General features: G+C 31.9%; 1 protein-coding gene and 1 non-coding gene across 2 annotated transcripts in view; one reads left to right on the top strand and one right to left on the bottom strand.

Moving 5' to 3' along the window:
* Positions 1 to 21663, bottom strand: part of ttv (exostosin glycosyltransferase 1 ttv) — a 288324-nt gene that overhangs the window by 8759 nt on the left and 257902 nt on the right. The window contains exon 6 of the mRNA XM_088263413.1: positions 20146 to 20326. Coding sequence (XP_088119539.1) covers positions 20146 to 20326 — 181 coding nt within the window. The remainder of the gene's footprint in view (positions 1 to 20145; positions 20327 to 21663) is intronic.
* TRNAE-CUC (transfer RNA glutamic acid (anticodon CUC)) lies at positions 13190 to 13261 on the top strand. Its single transcript has one exon. It is a non-coding gene; the product is annotated as a tRNA-Glu (tRNA).

Here is a 21663-nt window from a genome sequence, read left to right as displayed (position 1 = left end):
AACTTATAAAATTTACGTCTCCATGTACGTAATATAAATACCGCAGTCAGCGGGGGGGGGGGAGTTGAGGACAACTTCCCATGCGTTACTGGGACTTGGAAACTTCGACGCCGTAACTTGAGAACAAACTATAACTTAAACTACAGTCTAGATTCTAGAACCTTTAGGGTGTAAAGCATAAAGCATAAACCCGAACAGTGGAACTATCCGGTGTATTAATTGAATCGCGGTATTCACACGTTTACGTGACGCTGATTGGACAACTTAATACGAGTATAAATTTAACTTAGCGAGGTATAGATTCAAAGCTATGTAGAGCTAATTGATCAATCACAGGTAGTACCCGATTTACGACGAATTTTGTTGCGGTGGCCGTAAATAGAATTTCAAGCAAAGTATGAAATGCACAAACAAACGAAAAAATTAACCAAAACTCAAACTAAAGAAAACTAACTTTCTGACTATCGCGCCCCTTCCCCGCAGAGGTAGGCAGAGAGAATAGAGCGCCACACCAATCTGTCTTTGCACACAATCTTCGCCTCTTCCATATCCACGCATCTCCTCATACATACGATATTGACTCTTTTGTAAATCATCTCGGAATCTCATTCATGCATAATGGTACAACGCGCTAAGCTAGTATAAACATATGTTCGCTTTTCTGCGAATATGTTCACTTTTTTAAAGCCTCAAATCTGAGATCGTCCCTCCTGTCAAAGGCAATATTTCAACACTACAACAGAATTTCACAGGATGACTTTTTTTTAAGGAGAAACGTTTATTCTCTTTTTTGGTATTGAAATATTAAAGGCAACTCTAGCAATGTACTAAACCACAAAGGGAGAAAAAAATACGGATTAAAAAATGTGATGGCTGATCAGATATTCTTTGTTTTACCCCCGCTCTGCTACAACGTGATTTCCATTTTCAAGTCACTTAAACCATACAGAAAATAACGTGATGCTTAAATATGAGTTTATATGAACAGAAATATTTATTTTAGAAAATCGTAAATGACCTCAATAAAAACCAAGTGATTTTCACGATATGGACCATTTATTAAAATTTATGAAAGTCTCTACCTCAAAAAAACTGCAAAAGCGATAAATGTTATTGGAAAACAGTTATCATAATGTGCTAGAAAGACTTTTCAGCGATATTTATATGTAAAACACAACAGTTAAAAAACTACTTTTATTTGTATCAATAACTCAAAATTCTGAGTTCATATTTCGAAAATCGCGTGATTTTACTACAGGAAAATAAACTACTCATTACTACTAGTTCTTCTTCTTTTCATGAGACCTCTGTCCTCCACTGCTGAATATAGGCCTCTTCCCCTTCTTTCCATTTCCTCTAGTCGGTTGCTGCTTGCAACCAGTTTCTACCACCACTAAATGAACCACTAAATAATCTGTACATAATAAGCAAGGTAAATAATAAATGCAATCCCATCTAAAAAAAAACAGTTTCTACCTCCTACAGCGACCATGTCGTCGGACCATCTTTTTTGGGGTCTTCCGAAAGCTCTTTTGTTTTTCCAAGGTCTCCATCGTAAAATTTTTGGGGTCCATCTGTCTTGCAATATGTCCTGCCTATTGCCATTCGAGTTTTCCCACGCGATCCATATCCTTTATTTTGGTTCTTTTCCTGGTATCTTTTTTTATAGTATTTTATCCATCAGAGTCAAAAACCAAGCATCGATCTTTCCATGGATCGCAATGTGCACTTGAGCTTTTCTGCATTTCATTTTGTCAGAGCCATAGTCTCTACATATGGCTCACTCCTTTCAAGAACGTCATAAATCAAAAAACTCAATTTTTCAGGAGAAAATTTTAAAAGTTTAAAAATATAATACAATGTATTGAAAATAAATATCAAGTCACTTAATGAACTTTTTACTGTGCAACAGATCTTTTTAGGTAAAACCTGTTTTTTCTCCATTTGAAAAATATTTACTACTATTCATAATATATACTGACAGTCTATTACGCATCGCTCAAGGGAACACTAAATTGTATTATTTGACTGTTAGAATTCCTTTTTACAAAGTTTAACTTCGCAATCACATTGTTAACCGAAATTTATTGACATTGGTGTTAAGTAGAGTGTACGTACAAGGCGTCGCAGTTTCCAGGAGGCAGTAGTTGTAAATAAAAGTGATCGTAAATTGAGGGATATCTGTAGCTGACTTATATATGGTATAGGCGCCTTAGAGCAACCGACCACAAACATAAGCTAATGAACTTCCTCCACAGAAAGCGACATGGACCTTATATGAACGAACACATGAACAAGCATAATATATTATGTACATATCCAATCTAGCGAGACTAAGGCACAAGAGGCGATTCACTTAATTTTGAAACAATGTCAGCATAAATTGTAAGACGCTGGCTGGAGTGAAACAGAGCCGACGTAGCTGTAACGTAAAGAGTAATACGGGAGTGAAAAGTGAGAAAACGGAAAATAAATTATGGTTTAGGTACCTATATACCCGTAAATAACGAAATTAGATTACCAATAACTTTTGTGTGTTGTTTTTTTTTCTTCAAATTAATGAGGTAAATAATGGATAAAACAAACAAAAAATACTGCATGAAAAAAAGGTATAAAAGAAGGCAAAAAATGCAGCATCAACATTCACTGCTCTGCATTTAATATCCTTCTGAACGTGTGCGAATTTGGAATAAATGAGGTAAATACTATCCATATCCATATTATGTTTATTGTTTTTGACATATATATTATTTAAATGTGATATTATTTTTAAAGTAACGTTATTACACTTGGCATTATTACACGTAAAGCAATAAAATCAAATTTTGTTATAAAATCTATTCATTTTTTATTTGATTTTTAATTGGTATCTACAACAATTTCTTAAAATCGATTGCATTCGCGCATTTCTTTGGTATTTGGAAATGATGCGGAACGCATCGAAATACGTGTCACAATCGATTTTAAGAAATTATGGTATTTACCAAGAAAAACTTTAAAAAATCTAAGTTTGCTATCTGCCAATCATCTATTCTCAGGCGACTAATATATTTTTGAAAAATAAAAATTGTTTTTTTCCATTTTAGATCATTTTATAAAACGAACAAATAACACTTTTTTAGTTAAGAAATCATTAAAAATAAAAGCACATACTAGATACCGCCAGTAAGATTTGAGGGATGATAAGCGAGTTGGAGAGATTTGTCAGAGGATAAGGATCGATTCCCTAAAGGGGTAGTACCAGATGCAACAAATGGCTTAAAATGAAATTGGTGAAAAATTCAAACAATTTATTCGGGTCAAAGAATGGAAAATCTTATAAAACGTGTAGCCTGCCAACATCACCCGAGCCGCCTTAAATGGGATAGGGAATCATGTGATATTTTCGATAGGATATAAAGTACAATATTCAAATGACATATTTTTTATTAAGATTTTACTATTTTAAAAGAAATGGCATTTGTAATATGGTCAGATTAAGTGAAGTATTTTTTTAAAGTTTTTTTTTTTAAATTCAGTTTACTATTGGGGACGATTCGCAGAATCTTCTTTTCTTTTCCTATTTATTATTGACATAATTTTAACCAATTAAACACTTGTTTAATACTATTTAATGAGTTTTATTTCATTATATATGAGTGTCCGCCTCCGTAGTGTAATGGTCAGCATGCTCGGCTACCGTTCTGGAGGTCCCGGGTTCGATTCCCAAGGGGGGTAAAATAAATATAAGTGATTTTTTCACTGTCATATTTATTCAATATTACCCTGGACTGGTACCTGAAGCGGAGGGCTGATCGCCTTTCCTTCATGTGTAAACGATCAAGATAACACTGCGTTTATATGACGCAGTGCCCTATGCACCATTGGGGTGCGGATAAGGGTTTTATTATTATTATATATGAGTAGTTTGGCAAACTACAGATGTTTTCAAAACTAGTCGTGTGAAATGAAATAAAACTCATTAAGTGGTATTATACAAGTGTTTTCTTTTTAAATAATTAATTCTAAAAAGTTTATGCCGAATCAATAAATTATATGATTAATCACGTATTTACATATTTACTCTCTATTCTAAGTATTTCGTGTGATTTAAATGGTACATTATTTACTGTAGATAAAAAGAATGGAAAAAAAATATTTTACAGTAGTATAGAAGAGAAAATTTCTCCGCCTCCGTAGTGTGATGGTCAGCACGCTCGGCTACCGTACTAGAGGTCCCGGGTTCGATTCCTAGCCGGGGTCAAGTAAATATAAGTAATTTTTTGAACTGTAATACTCATTCAATACTACCCTGGCTGATCGCCTTTCCTTCATGTGTTAATGATCAAGAAAACACTGCGTTTATATGATGTAGTGCCCTAAGCACCATCGGGTGCAAATGAGGGTTAGAAGAATGAAAGAAGAGAAAATGTAACAAATATATATATATATATATATATATATATATATATATATATATATATATATATATATATATATATATATATATATATATATATATATATATATATATATATATATATATATATATATATATATATATATATATATATATATATGTATATATATATATATATATATATATATATATATATATATATATATATATATATATATATATATATATATATATATATATATATATATATATATATATATATATATATATATTGGTACTGTAGATAGTACAATCAAGTTAATATTGGCTTTGTATCATCATCAAATGGGTGATTGATGAGTTTGATATTATCAGGACACGAAGCAGTTAGTCTCTGACTGGGCCAAGACGAGACGCCTTGCCCATCACATTACAGCCAATATCGTACATATTGAAACCTGCTTGTGTCTGGTAATATTTGTCCCAAGCACCGCCAATATTTCCAGCCAGTATGTAACAGTGGTAACAGCTGTCTCATATAATGCTAGACCGCCAGTTTTGGCATCGGCAACCCGTGAATCAAGTAACACTTGCCTCGTGTCAAAAGGCTCCGTTCACGCCAGTCGACCATGTATAAATTGATCGTTATTTCCTACCCGACACCGTCACATTGCCAACTGCTCGCCGTTTCGCAAGACTGCAAGAGTAAACTTTGATCCCGAGAAGCAAATGATATTAACCCCAATTCTGACGTTTACTTAGCACAAGGGTAGCAATGTAGGATGTAGGCCAACACTATTGAAAGGGATACACAATTTACGGTAATTTCAACAAATGTAATAAACTATCGTTGACGCAACCACTTGCTAAAAACTTGAGGGATATAATATGTAGGTACCTGAAGCATAAAAACAAAAACGATAAAGTGTTTTCTCACCCATACAGGTACGCCTTGTGTGTGTATGTAGATACATATGTACATAAATAAATATATATATATATATATATATATATATATATATATATATATATATATATATATATATATATATATATATATATATATATATATATATACATATATATAAAGGAGAGGAAGACATATACACATAGTTTATTAATATGTGTTTCCAATACAGATTTTTTTTACCCAGTGGGAGTTCTCAAAATCAGGTTACACAAGATTGCGAAAACACAGAAAGTAAACAAACAATTCAAATGTGATATTATACAGAACAAAATAGTTAGAAGTAGCCCTTATAAATCTCATCTCTACATTTCGCTTAGGTTAATAACAAATATGCATTTTGATCTATGTTGCAGAATTGTAAACATTTCAATTTCAAAGACGATGAGCGAATGAGAAAAAACGTTATTTAAAACAAATTTATGATGTGATAATTTTTTTTATTGAAATTCTGAAAGACCCGTATATCCTAAAGCTCCTTAATTTTTCTTGATATCCGCAAAGCGCAGAGCTTAGAGTTTTAAGCGTATTCCTCCAACGTAAGAACTCGTTATATCGCGATAAAGTTTTTCTTCACTTTTTAAGTTCCGCTGTGGGAAACCGAATTATGAGGATTTTAATAAAGTATTCCTTTGAGTCCTGTACACCACACTATTTCTCCATTAATAAATGTGTTTTCAGACACTGAATTACACCGAGAACTTTTTTACCAACTTTCCATCGTTTCAATTGAATTTAAAATGCAAAATGAAATTCTTTTTCAAATATATTTATTTATAAATTTATAAATTTCATCTATGTACGATTATTTTAACCCGTGCCGACGAGGCACAGTGTTTCAGAATGCGATATTACGAGCTACTTAAGGTGAAAACCCCAATGACATGGAAATGGTTAATTATGAGTGATTAAGGAAGAGCATTAGTCATCCAGTTAAAACTGTAAATTTGAGGCCGATTCCTTGAAATTTCGACCCCTAAATTACCTACCAAAGTGCATGTTACAACAAAACCGATTCAGTCGCATTGTTTCGCCGCTAACCTCCACACATCTTTACGCTAGTCCTACAAGTGCATTATTATTATAATCGTTGTAATTTTTGGTTCATCGTGGCTTCTACTTCCACAGGTAAGATACATATATATGAAAATAGTCATATATTATTTATTTCATTCGAAAAAAAATAAAACACAAGTTCGAAAAACCATCACAGATTTTGCATAAAGTCATCAAGTTTCATAGAGTAGAACTTTTTTCCGGCACTCTGTTACATGCCTATAATTTTTATTATTTTTACTTGTTTATTAAAGTTTCAAACGAATCTAATTTTAACCCTCGACAAGCCTCGATTTTTTAGTGATATTTTTTTTTGTCCCCAGGTGTCACACAGAAAATAACACATCTTCACCTTTTCGATCTTCTTTATCGTGATCATATTGTCAACCAAGCGAATAAGGGAACATCCATTGCCTGCATGATGAATTATGCTTCGTCTAAAATGCCTGGGCTTTCAGCAGAGGTCATCTTTAGTAAACTTAAGGCGTTTGCTGCTGCTCTGAAGAGAAAATGGAATTCAATTCGGAACAAAGATTTTTTCGTTGTAAAGTACAAGGACTGGCTGCAAGAAGAGCTCTGGCCAGCGCAAAAACAAGGTGCTAATCTTACATCTGTACAATCTGGTAGTACACTTCATCGACCTGTAGCACGACGAAAAAAACATTTCGTGGAGCTAAGTTCATCGGCAAAGAAGAAGCGGACAAAAACATTGGTGATAACACATTCTACGGAGGAGCTTGTTTATGCTACTCAAACGAGCTATACAAAAACTGGCAAGCGAAATCTGGCTTCAATCATAAAAACTGCAACAGAATCATCTCCTCGTTCTCTTCGAATAATTAAACGAAGAGCAATAAAAAAAATCATTTACGACCATACACTCCCGAAGAAGCACTAGCACATACGGTGAATGCGAAATTAAGCATAAATCAGTATAAGCAGCTTCGCATAGGTGCTAAGGAGAGAGGATTTGATAAGTATCCGTCGTATCACAAGGTTCTGCAAGCTCGAAAAGAGTGCTACCCCGAGGAGATTTCGTTAACCGAGACGAAAGCAGAAGTTAAGCTTCAAAGTTTGCTTGACCATACGACTCAAAGATTGGCTAAAGTACAACAAGAAGTAATTGCTCGTGTTACTGAAATTGGAAACAACAATTTTTTTTTAAACAACAATTGGAAACAACAAAGTTTACTCAATAACGAACAATTCACCTTTACATCATATTTTCAAAAAATAAACAACATTATCCGGTTACCTATAATTTTGTATTAAATATATATACATAAAATTGTCTTACATAATATTTTTATAGTATTAAAATAAAACTTACTCTCAATAAATTCTTGTATGTACATAATTGTTATGAATATTGTATTAATTTTAAAGCCATCCAAATTGTTTTCATTGTATCCTAATTGACATTTAACTACATTGCTTATCTTTACTTTCATATAAATCCACATTACCCACCGAAATACCCACCATTATATGTACCCCTAGACTTAATAATAACAATAATTGTTAGTATATAAGCACATTTTGTAAATATTTTTAGTCATTGTTTGATAATGTCTTGATAAGACGAAACGTGTCACATATTATCATATACATGTAAATAAAAGTACAATTCAATCCAATAACCGTGTTTAATTTTGGATTATTACCAAACAAAGAGAATAGTTATTATCACGGTTAATATATTATGTATTATTTTTAAGTACCTATGTTTATTAATAATAAATAAAGATTTTTTAACTTTTATTGCCGCTACCTATGAATTTAATATTCAAAATTAAAATAAATACTGGTTTTCTATCTATATAGTCGAGTTCGAGCTGCAAAGGGCCTTTAACGGTCTTTAAAAATACGATACTCTATTCAAATACCTATTTTATGTGAAGACAAACAGACAGATGTGTGTGTTTTTATCGTAGAAGTCAACAGACATATAAATTTTATAAGAATAAAGATTTCAAAATAATAATTTTACAGAATGATTCAAAGTAGCTCGTAATATTGCGTTCTGAAACACTGTGCGAGGCCCCAAAGATTTTCCAAAAAAGAAAGATTTTTTTTAAAAGAGAAATTTTGTGTTTTTATTATTTACACAAATATTTCAATTTCATACTTATTCTGTGAGCCGGCTCATTATTAGAAATAGGTATCAAATTGTGGTAGAGTGAGTTCGAACCGAGAAACTCTGACTTAAGAGTCCGTGACACTAACCATGGAACCACAACCCGACACATCTAGATATAATGGTAGTTCAACGTGTTTTATTATTCTGAAGTGGCAAAATAATAACGTAACTAATTGCGTTTGAATGACGACAAAGTCGACGTATGAGGAGCTGAAGAGGACTTCCAAAAATAGGCGAGAATGGCGAAAGAGATGTCATCTGTTGCTACAGACCAATCCGCAGGATTGAGACCAAAGAACAAGACGACAAAGTGACACCTGCTTATTTGATCTCTAAGGTAACTTGCATGAAAATGTTCCGATGCACGTCAGCTCAATATCAATCAAGTTTAACACATTGAATTTCTTATGCAAAAGTCGTAAGGCGAGACAAGTTTTAACAAAAAGGGTATTTAAAAAAAAATATTGTACTTTTTTTATTCACGTAAATGTTCTTCTATTCCTCAATTCAGTTTTATTTCTTCACGAGGGTTTTCCTTACTTATTCCATTTCTTGCCATACTTTCCGTCAAAATGTTCATGCTGCTTAATATTATTATACTGGCAGTGTTATTTTAGCTACACGGGGAGGCGGAGACGTCAGAGGGTTGGTGAGGAAGGAAGGCAGGGGAAGGGGAGCGCGCTGCGGAATTATAGTATTAATGCAAAATTTGCAGCTAAATCTCATTAAACCGATGACAACCAGCTTCAGAACTGGGAGAATAATGTCACAAACGGTGCAAAAATAATATATCCTATTTAGTTACCCAGAGTGGCATTAATTCATCCTTAAGATCAACATTAACTAAGTACTTCGTGTATAATGAAATATAATTAATGTATACGAATGATGTAAATTTTGCATTTATTGATTAGCTTTTTTACCCGAAAAATGCATAGGTAGCTGTTTCTTATTTTGATAATCTGTCTTTTTCGAAAATACAATCAAAAGGGATGATGCGACCAAATGCTAAAGTCAGATATTTTATTTATTTTATTTGATTTGTTTGGGAATTATACAGCTTGTACATAAAAAATATGAAAAATAGATTGACAATAATAAAAGTCGGTGAAATAATTCCACAAAGATATATCGCATACTTCTTTCAACAACGTCATATATCAAAAAAAAATATTTCTTAGGAGATCATTTTTAAGGTTTAGAAATATAATAAAATGTATTAAAAATAAATATCAAGCCACGTATTGAACTTTTTACTGTGCAACAGATCTTTTTAGGTAAAATCTGAAGGTTTTTTTATCCATTGGAAAAATATTTAGTATATTTAAAAATTTAGTTAAACAATACCTTTTCTTCGCTTTTGCTGGGATATAGTACATTTTCTGGGCACTCCGAAAACATGCACAACTGAAAATTTACGATTTTTGATATTTGACGTTGTTGAAAGGAGTGAGCGATATGTTATGAATACTATTGTATATTAAGAGGGAAAAAGAGAAGAGAAGGGAAAAGACTAAAAGACTTAATTATTTATATATATATTGATATATGTTATGAATACTATTGTATATTAAGAGAGAGAAAAAAAGAACAGAAGAGAAAATACTAAAATACTTAATTATTTATATTTATTACAGGTGTTTGAACTCAAACGAAGCATACTCGTATATTGTTTTTATGCGTAGAGAAGATGGAGAAAACAAGTCTAAGTTCAAAATTTAACTTTTATCAACATTTTAACCAGCGCACGAAAGGAATCTTACAATTTTGTGTTATACTACAACTTTTAAAATGAACAAAATAAGAATGTTATATAATGGGCAGAACGGTTGACGTTACACAAGTGTATAAAATTAGCAAGCCAAATTCAATGTCGTAACATCTGGAATACTCAGACTATAGAGGATTCGTTTACATTGTAAACCATAGACACCTAAAAAAATATATATCTCGATCCATAGAGTAAAAACACGAAATAAAATTTCATTTATCAATTCCTGGCAACAAAAAAACTAATTAAATAATGTCAGCCTCCGTATTATAATGGTCAGCACGTTCGGCTACCGATCTGGTGGTCCGGGATTCGATTCCCAGGGGGGGGGTCAAATAAATATTATAAATTTTTTCACTTTAATATTCATTCAATATTACCCTGGACTGGTACCTGAAGCGGAGGGTTGATCACCTTTCCTTCATGATACTGCATCAATACGATGCGGTACCCTATGCACCATCGGGAGCGGATAAGGGTTAGAAGAAGATATATAGGGTGAAAATCAAATAAAATATTTCGTAATAAAGTGGAAAAGCTAAAAATATTGGTTTTAATCTAATAATATATTAAAAATGCAATTCCATCACGAAGTGTCAGTGGATAATATAAATCTATTAAAATATTTCTTTTATCAATTCCTGACAAAAAAGTGATTAATTTAATATTATAGTGGTTTGATAGCGCTACTAAAAAACAATATTGTTTAAAGAAAATTGAATAATTTTACATGAAATTAAAGAGATTTACACAAACAAAAAACACAGTTTACTTGTCAAGAATATATTTATGCGGGCAGTACAGCACTAATGATCAATTACCAGCAAAAGCGGTCATTGAAAACATAGTGAAAGATGAGATATATACGTCAATGTAAAAATAATTTTAAATTGAATCTACCACCTTCCGATCTGTACCTCGTATTCGATCTTAGTTCCGGGGCTAGATGGAGGCTTATTATCATTTAGTGCCAACTTTATGCAATATCTTCAAGTGTGGTATAATGAAGGTGTTGCAAGAGTGAACGCTGATACAAGAAACTTGAATATAAAGTAGTGGGGTGGTAACAGCAGGGAACAGCAAGCTGGTAACCTATAGAAGAGTACGAGTATAGTAGCACTGTGTTAATAAGAGCACCTGAACAAATTGAGATTTTCCCTAGTTCAACGCGTCTTACATTGGCGTTTCCTTTTAAGAAATTTCTTTTTAAACGTGTCTTTTTCAACTAGCTTTGTCGTATTTTAAATTAAGCCGTACTTTGTACAACTCAATATCGAAATGTAGATGGATAAATGATAAATATAACGTGAACCATTTTAATTTTAAAAAGTCACAACTTCTTCACCGTATCAAGTTACATTTCTATTTAAGTAATAAATTCTACCTTTTCAAACGAATTTTCTGACGGAATTTACGAAAAAAATTCGATAACAAACGTAAAGTAAAGTTTTACATTATGACATCTCAAAAAAGATAATGGTCTAGGTATTTACAGGGCTTATGACCTATCAAATGCTGGTTTAAGTGACCACATTATACATGTGTAATATCACCATTCTATTAATGATTGACAACTCACATTTTAGAACTCATACATCATAAAATTATTACGTCGCTTCATGTGTGAGTTTACGACAATTCATATGGTTGATTTGAGTAAGATTTTATTAAGCAGACCGTTTTATTATTTTATGTATCCAAGATCCTTGACGAATTATTTTACATACTCGGAGACGCCTAAAAACGTGATTAAAATTTTTTAAGCGGCTTATAATTTGACCAGTTATTTTATTATCTACATTTTGGGTGTGTTGTGTGAATACCCAGCATCCATATTCTTCATCATCTATGTTAATTGAAGTTAAAGCTTTATTTAGCAGATGCCCTTTCATTTAGATGTATGCATGATACTCACCGGAACATTTGTGTTGAGAGTAAAGTACTTACGTAAAATTTTAATTAATGTTTTACTTAGTAAATACCACTATTTCTTAAAATCTAATATGACATGTGTTTTGATGAATTCCGCACCATTTTCAAACACCTTAACTTTACTTACGTAAAGTTAAGATATTTTCAAACAAAGTAAAGTATTTAAGAGACGTTATTTAAACACTCGATTTTTATTTTATTTTAAAGTATTTAAAAAAAAATCCAACATATAATTTATAATTAAATAACCAGATCAGTATCCGATTAAAATGCTTTTATGCATGATTAATTACAGGATGATTATATTATATAAATGTATTATAAATAAGCAGTCAGATTCCCCTAACAACATACATAAGATATACGAAACGCATTGATAAACCAAATTTTCTGTAAGGCACATGGATGTGTATGGTAATATGATAGCGATTTGTATTAAAATCACAATATTAACCAAAATGGCATCATGTATTATATTTCTTAATCTCTCGTGAAATTCCTTATGAAATGTCGTAATTTTCCCTTCGTTATTTCAGCGTACGGTTTAAAATATCTCAAGATATAAGTGTGTAATATTGTTGTACTACCTACACCCCGGGGTATCATGTCAGCGTCGCATCCCTGGAAGGATAATAAATTAGCATACTTAATTGTCAGTTTCTCAGCTTCCGATAGCTTGTAGTACACAGTATAACGTTGCAACACTTAATTACCTATAGCTGACAAAAAAGCTCGTAGCGCGTCTACGCTAATTAATTCAGAAGCAAAAAGAGTTGCAGATTAAAATATAAAACTTTAAACAAGTACCCAATTCACGCGATGTAGGTATTTTTAATTTCAAATAATATATATTTGTTTTGCCCGCTAAGAAATGAGAAGGTATATATAGAAATAGTTATTTATAAAAATAAGATCTGTACGAAAATTTTCTCAACCTGCTTCGTGTCCGGTATGGTCTAGTGGCTAGGATACCTGGCTCTCACCCAGGAGGCTCGGGTTCGATTCCCGGTACCGGAATGTTTTTTTTCGTACGTGATTTATTTTAAAACATTTTAATTTTCAATGAAGGTAAAAAAAATGAAAATGTTATAAAACGACATTTTTTTATGAAATACAGGGCAAAAAGCATTTTTGTCGATTTGGATATAGCCTTGTTAAAAAAAGTTCAGTTATAATTTTCGAGCTCTATTTTTTTTAAAAATCAAATAAAGATATAATGCTGTGATGAGAATGAATAGGCTTCAGGATGGGATGAAAAATTGAATTTTTTTTTAAAAAAGGTTTATGGCTGACTTTCAGTACCTACCTACCTACCGGTGTTGTATATAAAATGTAAGTAGGCGGGAAACAAAATGCGTATAATAAAAATCTAATATATTGTATACTTGAGTGTTGAAAAATAAATAAGAAAATTGAGGGCAAAAGACATATTGAATAATTTATGTATAAAAATATGTATGCTAATATTTTTTTGTTATGAAAATATTTACCCCTTATTTTATTAAAACAATCGAATATTCATTTGACTTTAATTGAAAATTATTGTATGAATTGAGTTCATTCCTCTGTCGAATATCAAATTTGAATTCCATATCGTATAATCAAAGATCGTTGCCGAGTGCATTGCAGAGGCGGCTCACTCGCGACAATGATTGATGCAGGTTGCAGATTCGATTCTAGCGCAAAGTCAAAAGGAAAATCCAATACCCCTCAGGTGGGCGCCGTTCGAAATATTTCATATGATGCAACGCGAGGTGACGTCATACATCACGTGTGCTCCAATATGCGCGGGAAGTGCAACAAAGTGAAAGCAGCAACAAGACAATGGGCGGCAATATTGCAGGATTGCAGACACATCCCGGCTCTAAGTATGCGGAAAGCTACGAGCGAGCGGTTGGGCACCTGCCACTTCGGGAAGTATCGAAAATATCTATATTTAATATTACCTGTTTGGTATTTTCAATAAAAGAAGATGGAAACTTGAACAAAGATACAAAGAGATTCATTTTTAATAAATCTCACTGCAATCTCTCGAGGCTGCCGAGAAAATTGAACACCTTGGGCTAGATTGCTACCAAGAGACAAAACGTAGGAATCGCAAGAGAAAGTACGATTTGATATATATGAATGCATAACCTATACGGCTATTTACACATTATAAAAATAAGATTAATCATTTTTTAACCTTTACTTAAATTCAAAAAAAATCTAACAAGAAACATTAATTAAAATAAAAATATAATTTTAAAATCATCTATTTAAGATTATTGAGTGTAATTTATTTTTAAAATTTAGTCATATGTATGTAATATAGAAACATCGATTTTTGTGATTTAATTAATTTTCTAAATATTTCTATTTTACAATCTATTATTTACGATGTTTTCAATATTGAGACTAATTTCCTGTGTTTTATACTTATAAGTGTGATTTACACTTATATTTTTTTTGTGAGTGATATTTTTTTTAATTACCTAACGTCCAAGTGACTGTAAGTTTCAAAGCCTATGCCTACTCGTGACTGGATTTACTCTTTATGTTTAAAGTTACTATCATTTCAAGTAATTCATGAGTGATAGTGATTTTGAGTGTAATTCATGAGCGATAGTGATAGAGTGATTTTGTAAGTGATATTATTTTATGTTTATATATAGGCTACTTATACGTATGCTATATTTTTATTTAAGGGCATCGTAAGGTACATGAATGAGCGCTATTTTGTTATTTAAAAAAATATTACAGTAACTATTTTTTACAAAGAGCGGATTGAACCTGAGATTTCAAATTTGCTTCAATTCAACGCGTCAATCTACAGTTAAACCTCAACCTATAGTAAATAGTATAGTCAAGTAAAAATAATATGAAAATAAAAAACACAGCGACATTTTTGCACCAGCGGAAATCAATCGTCGCAAGTATTTATTTGAAAGTTGAACGAACAGCAGGGATTAAAATAAGTACGGTTGAAGCATCGGAAGAAAATAAACATTTCATTATGTTCATTGTTCATAGTTCCCAGTTAAGTGTGAAAGTTTCGCTGTTAAACACCTCAGTGGCAGGCGGTGCACTATATGAATGGCAATGGCAATAATACCCACTACACAATAATGCCCGGGAACGCCGGGAGTTCTGCGCGGGAAGAATTTGCAGAACTTGCAGAACCAGCTGGAGCTTTGTGCCGGTACTTGCGACACAACACAACAAGGGTGGCAACTGGCAACTCCACTCGGTTTACGTTTTAAACTCCCTGTCATAGCGAACCGTACATTGTGATGCGGGAGAGCGTTCTAATTTATTTCCTCGGCAAAATATACTCGAAATAAATAGCGATTTCATACACAAGCGCAAAATATTCGGGAACATTTCTATGAATGTAAGAAAGCATTCAACTTTTGATAACAAAATATAGTCGGTGGTTGCTCCACAATATCCCTTACTAGCATCTAGAAACGTTGTTTTATATTATTTTTATAATATACAAACAGGATACAGTACAAAATTAAGTAAACTTAATAAATATTAAAACATTTGGATTTCTTTTTATCCAGTAAAGAATGGTTAATCCAGAATTTCAATTGGTTATCTATATTTCTTTCGCATTTCAGTGTGTCAAAAGTTAATTTATGAGAATACAATGTATACGTTAGTTATAATATCTTCTGAGAAAAAATAGCATTCATGGTACCGGAGATTGTTTGCAAATTATTATTTTAAAAAAATGATTACATATTTTAATGAAATACTAGATCAATGTCCTCAAAAATACAGAGCAATTCAATCAACAATCACAGAAAATAAAGTTTATAACGAGTTGAACTTATGTGAATGATCCCACTGTCTATTTTCGCCTAAAACATAATTGATTAATCAATTCAAACCCTTATCCGCACCCCAGTGGTGCATAGGGCACTGCATTATATAAACGCAGTGTTATCTTGATCGTTAACATACGAAGGAAAAGTGATCAGCCCTCCGCTTCAGATACCAGTCTAGGGGTATATTGAATAAATATTTTAGTGCAAAATCACTTATATTTCTTTGACCTCCCCTGGGAATCGAACCCGGAACCTCCATACCGGTAGCCGAGCGTGTTGACCATTACACAACGGAGGCGGATGAAAATACATATATGAATACATATATGGTATATTATAAAGGTATGAAATGTAATTGAAACTCGAAATCCATTATCTGGTATGTAATATCATTTAGCTTACTGCGAATAAGGAAATAACGAAAATACCAGATACGTCTTGAACAATACTCTTGATATTTAATTTACCCCGTATAATAACGTTTTATTATTATGTATATAACGGAATGCCTAACCCTGGGATGGTCGCGGGTCTGTTCGGCATCGCCAATGCCATACTGATCTCAACCCTTTCGTGAGACATCGCATTAATCCATTTATGAACGCCTTATTGACGAAGACATTCTATACTAATACGGCTGTCCAAACTTAAAACACAGTAAAGGGCATATTTTTTGTAGTACGTTTTTTTTGCATTTTTGGATTACGTAGACTACTTAGTCCAAAAATGCAAAAAAAAATCTACTACAAAAAAATGTCCCTTACTGTGTTTTGAGTTTGGACAGCCGAATACTCTTAGAGGCATTTCTAATACATCAAGTAACTCAAAATGAACCAAAAAATAGAAAAATAAAAACCACAATGCGTGTAAGTTTTTCAGAATGTATGTATTTCATATTACGTATGATATTACTTAACCCTTATGTTGAATACTAATATACATAAGTATTTCTTTTTTCAATAAACGTTTTTTTAACTATTTGAATTCACTCAAGGCAACGTAACACGTAACGTTTTTCCTGCTATTTTACTTTCGACGTCAATCAAATTTCAGTAACATACTTTGTACTATTGTAAAGCTGTCAATTTTTCATTCAAAGTTCTTCGTACTGTAAATATAGATAACTTTAAGAATACAGATGATAGGTTTTGAAAAGAAGCATGTTAATAATTTTTGAATGGCGGTGATTTATTTTTTTAAACATAAAAAAATGTATATAAACACACCATTCATAAATTCATCACTCAGCTTATGGTAAAAAAAATACAAATGACAAAATCATGTGTCCTCTAAAAAATTTAATTATTTTTAATTGAGGTTTTACATTGTGAATACCACTATTCCTTAAAATCTACTATGACACGTGTTTCGATGCATTCCACAGCATTTTCAAACACGATGTATGAAAACGATGCGGAATGCACATACTAAACATGTGGATTTTAATAATAAGTGGTGTTTACCAAGTAAACTTACAATAAAAATGGATATTAATTAATGAAATTTATTTATATTCGCAACTTAAACGTTTCCAGTTGAAGCGAGCTTAAAATTTACTTTGAATTAAAATATAAAGTTTGTAATTAAAATAAAATATTTCTTTATGGATTAGTACAACATAATATTTTGTAGTAAAATCCTAAACCATGAAAAACGGGGTTAATAATACAAATAAATATTTTAATCAACGAAACGGTGAAAAGTTTGAAGTTTGGATATTACGTTTTAAAAATAATAAAGTTTAAAACTTTCCGCGAAGGAATCCGAAATAGCGGTTTTTATTTACAGTTCCGCATGTACAACAAAGTAGCGTTGTGAATTTTAGCAGCGACGAAGTTCACAAAAGAAATACTTCTCTCAGACGGAAATATTTTTGCAGCATTATCAAGAATATTCCGGAAAGAAATTTTCATTAGAAACGGTTACACATATTTCAGTCTTGTGGCGCGGTTTGTTTTTAATTTGGAACACAATAAAACAAGGCACACAAAATGGCCACAATATATGTGTACATTTAGTTATTTAATCAAATGTAATGTATCATGCGGATCTTGCCAAAAATAAAAATAATAGCTAGATTAAATTAGATTCTCGAGATTAATGTATGAAATATCGATGTATCGCATCGAAAAATAAGACCAATGATAAAGTTTTACTTTATAAAATTAAATAACTTTGTTTTAATCACTTTTTTATTATAAGTACCCTTTAACCTAACGGTTTCGACAAGAACCTTGTCATCATCAGGGTTTATTCAATTCTAAAAATTAAAAACATTTAAATACTTATAATTAATGACATTCCCTTACCAAAAACATGTTTTAATGTTTTAGAATTTAATAAACCCTGATGATGACAAGGTTCTTGTCGAAACAGGTAGGTTAATGTGTACTAATAATAAAAATAGAGGTTAAAACAAAGTTGTTTAATTTAATAAACAACAATAAGTTAATAAAATGTGCCACAAAGCATCTGCGAAAAACATTCAAGAAAAGTTTTACTTAGTAAATACAATTTCTTTAAGAAAATAATATGGGGAAAAACCTATTCGTATGGAAAATCTATATGCAAATAATTATTATGATTGTCTTGAATGGTAGCAATTTAAGGATTTTTAAAAATTATTTTATTACATTTTTTTTCAATTTACGTTTGTGAATAAAGATATAAAAAATTTGCGGTAATTGAAAATCTCGCTTGTAATGCCGGAAAAAAAGTCAAATAAAGGTGGAAAAATTTGGAAAACGGATAAGCAATAAGCAAGTTTACCTAACGAAACAGAGAAAATACATTTTTAGAAATCCTTTATTACGTGAATCCAATAAATAATGTACGTCCTAACAAAAAACATCCCCTCACGCCAATCCAATTTAGTTATTTATGAGGGTCGTCAGTGTGACATATCAGGAGACCACGTGCGCGAGAGGTAGCGTAACGTTCCTAGTTACTGTTCGCTGGTGAGATACTCCTGCGGTAGGCGCCCCTTATCCAATCCTTATTAATACATTGAATTATTGTGACGCAATATGATCACCTTCGTTGTTCCTGATACCCTAATACGAAAAAAGACATTGGAACATGTCAGATCACGTTATCATACTGCTTAAAATTATGTAACACAACTGTGAACAACGTAACATCACAAATATTTATTTCTGATACAATTAATATTATATTTGTATATTATATCAACAAAGATGAAGAAGAATATAGAAGTCTGGGCATTTACAGGACTTACAACCGTCACAGGCTTGGTTAAGTGATCACTTGACTGACACACATGTAAAATTCACCAATTCCACCCCTGATTGACAATCACACTACTCAACTTTTGGAACTCCTAGATATATTGATCAAACTTGTGACATAGTACATGCGAGTTCAACACCATCGTTGGAATAGGGAAAGCTTTTATTAAGCAAAGACTCTTTGCATTTGTATGGAAGGTCTGAATTCTGGATTTAATATTCACATTCTTGAGAAATGTGGGAAAACATGATTTTCAATTTATTTTAGCTTATATTTTAAGTGTGTCCAAATACTTGTGCACAAATCTGGATTATCTGCAATTGGGAATTATTTTTACATTATATTTTTGACATCTCAACATGGATGATGAATAAAGTTATTGTTTAGCGAGTATTTTTTTTCTTCAAAAAGCGCATTTAGAACATACGTACAATACTCCTTTACATACTTAATTCCAATAAAAAAAAATCAATAATTCGGATTTTCAATAGTTTGAGTCAAAAGAAGTTTACAACATTTTGAGTGTGTGCAAATACTTGTTCACAAAATCTGGATTATCTCCAATTACAGAAGTTACAATTGAGATGAAAAGAAGCTCTTTAATTAGCAGAAACACTTTTCATCAGTATGTTAGCCCCGTAAATGCCCTGAGTTCCATATTCTTCTTCATCTTTGAAGAGATGTCAAAAAATAGTATAATAAAGTTATTTTTTAGCGAGTGATTTTTTTCTTAAAAAAACGCATTTAGAACATGCGTACAATCCTCCTATGCATACTCCATTCCAATTAAAAATCAATAATTCGGATACTCAATGGTTTGAGTCAAAAGTAGTTTACCTTGGCGTCATCCCAGTAGTGGGTCCTGGCGGGATAGCCGACGATCCTGTCGGGAAAGTCCTTCCACACGGTGAAAGCGAAGTCGGCCTCGTCTGACGTAAGAGATGCATCTTCATCTAACTGCAGGACTGCGTCTGTTTCTATAAGGGGGTGTGGAGTGAAGCGAGCCGATATACCCATTCTGGAGAAAAAAAAATTTCGTTCATCATTTAAGACGCATAAGAGTTTTTTTTATGAAATGATGAAATTATTTAATAAATATGTGTTGTAAAAAAAAGTAATGGAAAGGAGTAGCAAATTGAGGATAATTTTAACGGAAGAGGAAAGATGGTGCCCATTTAGTATATTACTCATTTCTCATTTATTTATTTTCTTTTATGGACATTATAATTTTCATAAAAATACAAATCGTAATTATTCCATATACACACACATACGCATACATACACACATACGTATACATACATACATGCTTGTATATGGACAGGTTGAAAATAATAAAAAAGATATCAAATTAAAAGTGGACATAACTGAGACATAACAAAAAAAAACATAATAAGAATTTTAAAAAGAGGTTGGTTAAGACAAAGTTAACTTAAAAAAAAAACAATGAATGTACTGAATGTTTTAAGAAAAAAATTGTGGCACATGAAAATATAAACTGAGTATTATTTTTCAACACTTCATTTTGAGTACAAATCCGACTATTTTTGGTTACACCTCTCCTCTCTCGGGGACACTTATAAACTTCCCTTTCATAGCGATAATAAAGCCTTCCTGGAAGATAATATAAAAAATAATGTGTAAGTATCCTCGGGGATGGTAAGGTGTTGCCGAAATCAGTCGGATATGTACATAAAATACGGAAGTTAAAAGGGTGTATTTTTATTAGTAAAATAAGAGAATTAGTGACTTCCAAAAAACTTAATTTTTTGTAACATTGATGCGAAAACTCTGAGGAGAAGGAATTTTTTTAAAAAACTTTGATTTTGTGTTTTGTATTTGTGAGTATTAATATTATTTATTTTTTGTATATTCCCATATAATGTATGTATGTATTGAAATGCAAACGATTTATTTATTTATTAAAACATATTACAAACATGAGTCACATAAATAATATTCTCTATGAGTAATTTCCATTTCTCATTTTAGTACATGGGACTAAGGTCAACTAAGAAGACTGATAAACAAATAAGGAAACACAGAGCAAAATGTAAAATATAAAGCAATAAAAGGTACAGTAAATAGGTATATAAAAAAACATAATATAAGAAGCATGTTAACAGGAAAACAGAAAAGAAAAGAAAATATAATGAGTAAAAATAAAACTAATTACTAAAGGTAGGAACTGACCGAAGCAATTCGTCGTAACGTCGCTCGCGGCGAGCGCCCGCTGTACTGACTATACGATTGCTCGCATCGTAACTTGTTACGTTACGACTAAATGGCTCCGGTCAGTCCCCACCATAAGATAAATATCCTTCCATAAAGTATTTTTTCAATTCATTCCTTGAC

Source organism: Brachycentrus maculatus, unplaced genomic scaffold, assembly GCF_059751285.1.
Source record: "Brachycentrus maculatus isolate JH-2025_06_01 unplaced genomic scaffold, ASM5975128v1 h1tg000199l, whole genome shotgun sequence".
In the NCBI taxonomy this organism is placed as follows: Eukaryota; Metazoa; Arthropoda; class Insecta; order Trichoptera; family Brachycentridae; genus Brachycentrus; species Brachycentrus maculatus.
Note: the sequence above shows the minus strand (reverse complement) of the source record. Positions and strands in the feature narration are given on the sequence as shown.